At 35.9% G+C, this 9,498-nt stretch overlaps 1 protein-coding gene across 1 annotated transcript; it reads right to left on the bottom strand.

Annotated features, from left to right (window-relative positions):
• Positions 1–39: 39 nt before the first annotated feature.
• Positions 40–9,280, bottom strand: arl1 (ADP-ribosylation factor-like 1). The gene is made up of 6 exons (XM_033614844.2): positions 9,128–9,280; positions 7,838–7,975; positions 7,144–7,225; positions 6,736–6,847; positions 1,468–1,646; positions 40–1,226 (listed from the first exon to the last, which is right to left on the bottom strand). The coding sequence occupies exons 1-6, from the start codon at positions 9,129–9,131 to the stop codon at positions 1,196–1,198; spliced, it is 546 nt and encodes a 181-aa protein (XP_033470735.1). The 5' UTR covers positions 9,132–9,280; the 3' UTR covers positions 40–1,195.
• Positions 9,281–9,498: the final 218 nt, after the last annotated feature.

The following is a 9,498-nucleotide window of genomic DNA, read 5'->3' as shown; positions in this document are numbered from 1 at the left end:
TCACAATTTTAAAAATCAAACAGTCTCAACACAAAATGGTACAATCACTGATAGCAATCTTTACTGAGAATAATTTTCACTGTACAAGCAGATATAAATATGCAACCATAAAACTTTGAGCATACAATTAGTGTTCAGTAACTAAATGACTTATATGCCAAAGCTGCACTCAAGGATTTCAATGGAAAAGACTTTACCTACTAAATTATTTTTCTTAAAAAGTGGGAACAACACAAATGAACAGGAGGAGAAAAAACACAATAGAAATCAATGACAATGTATCTGCCTGACTATATAGTACAAAAACAGCCCGGGCTGCAGTAACACTTGGCCAGAGGACGTGTAGTGGATGGGGAGTACTTTTTTTTTTTCTGAACGTTTGAGTCCAAATTTGCAATTTCCAGAAGTAAATCAGAACATGTTTTACAAATTGTTTACAGAGAGGTAAGGATGGTCCAGCATACTATCAAAAAATTAGTTGGGTAATCAAGCAGCTTCTCTGTGATGATGTGTCCCCGTCTCTGGTTGCACAGTTCAAGAGCAGGAATGAAATTTGTGCCTTCATGAAAAAACACTGCCCCCTGGTGGATCTTCACTGCATCTTGCTGACATAAAAGCCCATCATTGACTGATCATCTTCAGGCTGCACGACATGCAAACTGCTTTACCCCTATGGGAGAAGATGAAGCGTTGTCCAGTGAAGACACCTGATGTTTGAAATGCTACAGAGGGTCAGAGTAGATGCGCTTTTCACAGAGCCTGATTTACATATTCCTTTTAATCCGTGATAACTTCAGTGTTTATGCTTAAAAATGGAATCGTAAAATTATCAATGCTTAAGACATCAGTTCACAGGTGGTCAGGATTTTTTTTTTCATTTTCATAACACAGAAGGGTAGATACTAACTTGCCCATCGCTAAAGTCATACAGCTCTCTAAAAGCTTCACTCGTGTCACCAGCACTGGGAGAGGTGGGACTTTATGTGTGTGTGTGCCCAGTCCAGACATTACTGCAGCCTTCACTGGTAAGTCCCAGGCTTGAAAGGCGTTAGGCATTGGGAGGGCTTGGCCAAGGCTTCAGGTGGGTTGGAGGTGGGGAGGAGTGCAATCACAGGTCCAGTGGAGAGGGGTCAGTCACAAGGCTTCATACAGGAGGGTCAAAGGTCAGGAGTATATACAGAATGGGTGGGAGCCTTTACTGTCGACTCTTCAGGGAATCCACCAGCCTGTGATGACGGAGACAGAGCAAATATAATTCAGTCTTGGTAAACACAAGAAGAGATAATATGTTGTGCAATATCAACCAATCCTGCAGAGAATGAAGTCCTCTATACTGTTTTTTTTTTCTTCTTAGAAATGGCTGGTGTGCTCACCGTTGACTGGGAGCTTTTGACAAATACATAGATAGTTCTGGATAAAAATCACACCTTACATCTAGTTCTATAATTATTGTACGGTAAAGCCTACCAGTCCATTGCTTCTTCCAGCCCAGTGCCCTTTGTGGCCGAGGTCCTGAAGATCTGCCATTTTCTGTCTTTGAGGGCGGAAAGGCCAAGAGCGTTGGCCACCTCACTGGGCGTCATTGCCTGGTCCATGTCCTGTTTGTTTGCAAAGACCACCAGGATAGCTTTCTTCAGCTCCTCCTCCTGAATAAAACACAGCATTAGGAATATGAGCAAATTACATTAAAAAATCAAAATTACATCATGACATTTCTGATGTCATAGTATGTTATAAAAATGTCATAGTATAGTATGTGGTCAAAAATATCATAAAAAAGTCATAGTATAGTATGTGGTCAAAAATCTCACAAAAAGTCATAGTATAGTATGTGATCAAAAATCTAACAAGAAAGTCATAGTATAGTATGTGGTCAAAAATCTCACAAAAAAAGTCATAGTATAGTACATGGTCAAAAATTTAACAAAAAAGTCATAGTATATAGTATGTGATCAAAAATCTCACAAAAAAGTCATAGTATAGTATGTGGTCAAAAATCTCACAAAAAAGTCATAGTATATAGTATGTGGTCAAAAATCTAACAAAAAAGTCATAGTATAGTATGTGGTCAAAAATCTCACAAAAAAGTCATAGTATAGTATGTGATCAAAAATCTAACAAGAAAGTCATAGTATAGTATGTGGTCAAAAATCTCACAAAAAAGTCATAGTATAGTACATGGTCAAAAATCTAACAAAATAGTCATAGTATAGTATGTGATCAAAAATCTCACAAAAAAGTCATAGTATAGTACATGGTCAAAAATCTCACAAAAAAATCATAGTATAGTATGTGGTCAAAAATCTAACAAAAAAGTCACAGTATAGTATGTGATCAAAAATCTCACAAAAAGTCATAGTATAGTATGTGGTCAAAAATTTCACAGAAAAGTCACAGTATAGTACGTGATCAAAATCTCACAAAAAAGTCACAGTATAGTACATGGTCAAAAATCTCACAAAAAAGTCATAGTATAGTATGTGGTCAAAAATCTCACAAAAAAGTCATAGTATAGTATGTGATCAAAAATCTAACAAGAAAGTCATAGTATAGTATGTGGTCAAAAATCTCACAAAAAAGTCATAGTATAGTACATGGTCAAAAATCTAACAAAAAAGTCATAGTATAGTATGTGATCAAAAATCTCACAAAAAAGTCATAGTATAGTATGTGGTCAAAAATCTAACAAAAAAGTCATAGTATAGTATGTGATCAAAAATCTCACAAAAAGTCATAGTGGTTAAAAATATCACAAGAAAGTCATAGTATAGTATGTGATCAAAAATATAAAAAAGTCATAGTATAGTATGTGGTCAAAAATCTCACAAAAAAGTCACAGTATAGTATGTGATCAAAAATCTCACAAAAAGTCATAGTATAGTACGTGGTCAAAAATCTAACAAAAAAGTCATAGTATAGTATGTGGTCAAAAATTTCACAGAAAAGTCACAGTATAGTACGTGATCAAAAATATAAAAAAGCCATAGTATAGTATGTGGTCAAAAATTTCACAGAAAAGTCACAGTATAGTACATGGTCAAAAATATCACAAAAAAGTCATAGTATAGTATGTGATCAAAAATCTCACAAAAAAGTCACAGTACAGTATGTGGTCAAAAATCTCACAAAAAAGTCATAGTATAGTATGTGGTCAAAAATCTCACAAAAAAGTCATAGTATAGTATGTGGTCAAAAATCTCACAAAAAAGTCATAGTATAGTATGTGGTCAAAAATATCACAAAAAAGTCATAGTATAGTATGTGGTCAAAAATATCACAAAAGTCACAGTATAGTATGTGATCAAAAATCTCAAAAAAGTCATAGTATAGTATGTAGTCAAAAATCTCACAAAAAGTCACAGTGGTCAAAAATCTCACAAAAAAAGTCATAGTATAGTATGTGGTCAAAAATCTCACAAAAAAGTCATAGTATAGTACGTGGTCAAAAGTACGGGATCTGGCCATTGGTTCGACATCCAATTGTTCCGACCATATTAAACTCATTGTTCCGAAGTCCGTTCCGAAATCATCAGGATGCCCTGTGGTTAAGGTCTGGTTAGGTTTAGGCACAAAAACCACTTGGTTAGGGTCAGGAAAAGATCATGGTGTGAGTTAAAATGAAAAACAAAGTGACAAACACATAAGCCGCGAGGCTGCTCCGCCTCAAGCCGGTCGCGGTGCACCATACGCCCACCGTGAGCCATTCAGCACCGCGGAGAGCTGGACTAATGGGATGTCGAACCAATGGGCTGTCGAACCAATGACATGGACCCAAAAATCTCACAAAAAAGTCACAGTATAGTATGTGGTCAAAAATATCATAAAAAAGTCATAGTATAGTATGTGGTCAAAAATATCACAAAAAAGTCATAGTATAGTATAGGGCTGCATGGTATATGCGGTAGATGGTAGAAATGATATAAATTTGGCCCACGGTAGAGATTTGCGCTCTACCGTCCTATCGTCGATGACGTCATCGCACCTGCCTCAGTGTGAAAATGGCTGCGAGCACAGAGACAGCGGAGCAAGAGGAGCTGGTTCACGTCCGTGATTTAGCGTAGCACGTGCAACATGTGTTGCTGGAGAACTTGTGAGTGAGTGAGTTAATGTCTTAAGAACAGCCCTGGACTTCTCAGAGTGAACTCATTCAGCGTCTCCTCTGGCAGCAGCACAGCGTCTCTCCCTCTCCTCTCTCACCGTGCGCACATGGGAGTTGGTTTTCAGCAAGAGATTTTGTCATAAACCTTTGGTAATGTAAACCTATGTGACGCTAGGGGCTCCACAAAAAACTCCATATGTGAATGTGTGATAGTTGTGGTATCATAACAGCCTGTCACAGGTTACAGCGTGATGATTAGAGGAGAAATGGCAGAGCATAAAGGTCCAGGTGGAAAAAACACAACTCAGTCATTTAGGATTTTGCTAAAAGAAGGAAATTACCTTTTGATATAGATCCCAGGGGACATTTTGCACCATAGAGTGCTGGGATTTAATTTTGAGTTTTGAGATCTGCATTCTGCACAATAAATGCTCTAAAAAATACATTATATCTTTGCTTTTGTTGCTGTGTTTTTTTTATCAATTTAGCTTTGCTAAGGGACTACAAAACCCATTCAGAAACACTTCTATTATAACTTTTACACTTAAATTTATACCGCGATATATACGTTACGTGAAGGGATTCGATTTATACCGTGATATGAATTTTAGGTCATACCGCCCAGCCCTAATATAGTATGTGATCAAAAATATCATAAAAACGTCATAGTATAGTATGCGATCAAAAATATCATAAAAACGTCATAGTATAGTATGCGATCAAAAATATCATAAAAAAGTCATAGTATAGTATGTGGTCAAAAATATCATAAAAAACTCATCCTATAATATGTGGTCAAAAATATCACAAAAAAGTCATCCTATAATATGTGGTCAAAAATATCACAAAAAAGTCATAGTATAGTACGTGATAAAAATATAAAAAAGTAATAGTATAGTATGTGATCAAAAAATCTCACAAAAAAGTCATAGTATAGTATGTGGTCAAAAATATCACAAAAAAGTCATAGTATAGTATGTGGTCAAAAATATCATAAAAAAGTCATAGTATAGTACGTGATAAAAATATCAGAAAAAAGTAATAGTATAGTATGTGATCAAAAAATCTCACAACAACGTCATAGTATAGTATGTGGTCAAAAATATCGTAAAAACGTCATAGTATAGTATGCGATCAAAAATATCATAAAAAAGTCATAGTATAGTATGTGATCAAAAAATCTCACAACAATGTCATAGTATAGTATGTGGTCAAAAATATCATAAAAAAGTCATAGTATAGTATGTGATAAAAATATCATAAAAAAGTAATAGTATAGTATGTGATCAAAAAATCTCACAACAACATCATAGTATAGTATGTGGTCAAAAATATCATAAAAACGTCATAGTATAGTAGGTGATCAAAAAATCTCACAAAAATGTCATAGTATAGTATGCGATCAAAAATATCATAAAAAAGTCATCCTATAATATGTGGTCAAAAATCTCACAAAAAAGTCATAGTATAGTATGTGATCAAAAATATCATAAAAAAGTCATAGTATAGTATGTGGTCAAAAATATAAAAAAGTCATAGTATAGTACGTGATCAAAAATATCATAAAAAAGTCATAGTATAGTATGTGGTCAAAAATATCACAAAAAAGTCATAGTATAGTACGTGATAAAAATATAAAAAAGTAATAGTATAGTATGTGATCAAAAATATCATAAAAAAGTCATAGTATAGTATGTGGTCAAAAATATCACAAAAAAGTCATAGTATAGTACGTGATAAAAATATAAAAAAGTAATAGTATAGTATGTGATCAAAAAATCTCACAACAACGTCATAGTATAGTATGTGGTCAAAAATATCGTAAAAACGTCATAGTATAGTATGTGATCAAAAATATCATAAAAAAGTCATAGTATAGTATGTGATCAAAAATATCATAAAAAAGTCATAGTATAGTATGTGATCAAAAAATCTCACAAAAAAGTCATAGTATAGTACGTGGTCAAAAATATCACAAAAAAGTAACAGTATAGTATGTGGTCAAAAATATCATAAAAACGTCATAGTAAAGTATGTGGTCAAAAATATCATAAAAAAAGTCCTGGTATTGTATGTGATCAAAAACATCATAAAAACAGTCATATTATAGTATGTGATCAAAAACATCATAAAAACAGTCATATTATAGTATGTGATCAAAAATATCATAAAAAAGTCATAGTATAGTATGTGATCAAAAATATCATCAAAGTCATAGTATAGTATGTGGTCAAAAATATCATAAAAAAGTCATAGTATAGTATGTGGTCAAAAATATCATAAAAAAAGTCATAGTACAGTATGTGATCAAAAATATTAAAATGTCATAGTATGTTATAAACAAATGTCACAGTTCATCCTTGAGTCCAAGTTGAAGAAATTCCTTCAAGGCATTACTGAGATACTGCATTTAGGAGAATGGGGCGGCCAGACAGATGGACGGCTATCGCCAGCATGGAGGAATAAAAACTTGCTAGCCCAGATGATCAAACTTGAATTTTTCACTTTGAATGTTGGCATCTGGATTTGACCAGTGTAATTTGAGCAACAAAATATTTTGACATGACCTCAAATACTTGCAAAATAATGAAATCGTTCAATGTGTTCAGGTTGTAGTTGAGAATGAGCCCACTTACCTCCAACATGGCCACCAGCTCAGACTTTGAGATGCCCATCCTGTCCCGGTCGCTGCTGTCAACCACATAGATGACTGCATCTGTGTTCGAGTAGTAACACCGCCAGTAGGGCCTGTCGAGCAGAGCGAGGAGCAGAGGTTGTCAGACGGGAGAAGAGACAGAGAGGATGATGAAGAGTAACAAAAAAAACATGGTGGTTTGACAGCGCATAGATGCAAGAATGAATGCAACAAGTCCAAACATTTAAAAAGTGAGGTGAAAATAGGTACATATACACAAAACCTTGCTTCTTCTGTTTATACCCAATCTCCAAAATGCTGTTTGGAGCTCCATCCGTGTCCCACATACATACACTTTCACAAACTAACTCCTGGGAGCTCCACAACACAGCCACAATCTGTCACCTACCTGATACTTGTCTGTCCTCCCAGATCCCACACCTGGAACTTCAGATTACTGTATGTGACTGTCTCCACGTTGAAGCCGATTGCTTAGTGGAGAGAAATCCAAAAGGGGACAGTGAGAGCCAAGAATATGATCCTGATGGTTACCACCATCTTATCTGCGTGTGCAGTGTGATTTTTCTGCTGAGTACTGAGATTACGATATACACTGCAGTACTCACAGACACAGCTTGATTCAGTTTATATTCTTATTTGATCACATACTTCCATTTCAGTGTTTCTAAACCACAAACTGACTCATACATTGTGTTTGTTTTTCTCCAGGTATCACAGCTGTCTTTGCTAACATCAAACTCTGTCAACTGTAATTACTTTCATTAAAGCCAGTGAAACTTGTTTGTCTTAATTTGCCTCTCTCCAGTAAAAGTCTGTGTGTCAAAGAAAAATGTTGACCAGACTGGTTGCCTTTGTTTACCCAGCCTCACTGTGCAGACACATGTCTGCAGGACTGAGGATGGATGCCATTCATACTGTAATATCAGTGTACATAAATAGACTGTTGTCATAACACTATGTTAAAAAAATACTATATCTGATAAACTGACAGTTAAACTGATATGAATCTGAGGATGTTGTGTGTGGAGGAATAAACACTAAATAAGTATGGGAACAAAGAAATACAGCAAGCCAGTACATACTGGGGATTGTGGTGACCACCTCTCCAACCTGCAGCCGGTACAGAATGGTTGTTTTCCCTGCGCCGTCCAAACCCAGGATCAGAATCCTCATCTCTCTGGTGCCTATCAGGCTCGAGAAGAGATTAGAGAAGAAATTACCTGAAAAATAAACACACGGGGAAGAGTTTAATGCAGAGAAAAGTAATTTTTGATATAACATCAACTAAAACAGCAAACATTTGCTTGCTCCGTCTTCACTATGAGCTGAATACTTTGGATTTGTTGGGTGTAAAACATCACTTTGGGCTGTGGTAACCATTGATGGGCATTTTTCACCATTTCGTCTTTGCATAAATAAACTTAATGATAACATAGGAATAAAAAGCAATGACTGTCCCAGCTACCTCAGCATGAGGTCCATGATATGGGCTGGTAGACTAACAAGGTATCCGAGGCACTCTGATTATGGTTAAAAATCCTTTAGTCACCCATGAATGGACCAGCACGTGTCAACTTTAGGTAGTCTTCAATAGGGTGAAGAGAGGACTTACACCGTGCCAGCCCATATTATGGAATCCTACACTGAAGTAAGCTGGGACACTCATTGCTTTTTGTTCTCAAGTGACCATTTGTCCTATCTTTGAAGAGCACCTAATTTTCTTACAATCACCTACAACTTGTGTCTTGACCCAGTGCATTCATTTTTCTTCATTATAAGAAGCTTAATGATAGCTTAAATCATGAAAACAAAATAGTTAAAGGCAAATCAACTGCCAAAATAGTGGTAAGAGTTGTGAAGAATTACAGAAACAGAGAGATGTGACAGTTACAAAGACATAAAAGTAAATTCAACGTAAAAGAGTGAGCTTCCTTACACCTGAAGCTATTTAAAACCCAATGTCTTTTCCTGATTTGCACAACAGTGGGCCTTTCAGTATCACTCAGGTGGTTGAGCAAGTTAGCTAAGGTTAGCTTAGCATCAAAAACTGACGTTCCGGCATCATTGAATTAACTAAAGACAGCAGGCCCTCGTTCATTTTTCTCTTATGCATTTGATGCCAATATATAAGTATTATTACACAGCTGGCCCGAATAGTTTGGAGACAAAACGTTAAAGAGCTGTCCACGTCAAAAGACCACGGATGACATACCGTATCCACGGTAATAGCTAACGTTAGCTAGCTAGCAGGCGAGCTGCGCGTTAAATGGAAACAGAGATATACTTGACCCTAATAATTCATACGCAATAAGGTTATAGAGACTCAAAGGGCACGTCCATACATTTAGTCGACCAATAGTGAAAATACTCACCCATTTCGATAAGACTACGGTCCTTCGGTGAGCAGGAAAGTGGCAGGTTGGACAGACACCTTCTTCCGTGTGGTTGACGTGTCGCTGAACTATGTCACCAACCCTCGCTTGGATTTTGCGTCGCAACATTCGACTCACTCAAAAAGCCATTTTAAACTGTAAAATAGACAAATATCAATTAATGGTACAATTTCAAAATTTTAAAAATATATCTGACATATTAAGAGTATTTTTTTTTTAACACGAGAATATTCTTTATAAAAACATAAATCTTTCCAGCGAAAGTGCTACTCAGGAAGACAAGATTCATCCTGATGCTCTGGTGCAGGGTACATTCAAGAAGCCAAAACGGTACCGTTTTCCTAAACGTT

The sequence above is a fragment of the Epinephelus lanceolatus genome, chromosome 23 (genome assembly GCF_041903045.1).
Source record: "Epinephelus lanceolatus isolate andai-2023 chromosome 23, ASM4190304v1, whole genome shotgun sequence".
In the NCBI taxonomy this organism is placed as follows: Eukaryota; Metazoa; Chordata; class Actinopteri; order Perciformes; family Serranidae; genus Epinephelus; species Epinephelus lanceolatus.
The sequence above is the reverse complement of the archived record's forward strand: the minus strand, read 5'-3'. Positions and strand labels throughout refer to the sequence as shown.

Bases quoted from the DNA above. Each gene is read 5' to 3' on its own strand.
- arl1 (XM_033614844.2), bottom strand. The intron at 7,226-7,837 runs GTATGTACTGGC...CTCTCCACTAAG, and splicing joins GGTGGTCACCACAATCCCCA to CAATCGGCTTCAACGTGGAG. The intron at 6,848-7,143 runs GTAGGTGACAGA...TCTGCTCGACAG, and splicing joins GGAGGACAGACAAGTATCAG to GCCCTACTGGCGGTGTTACT.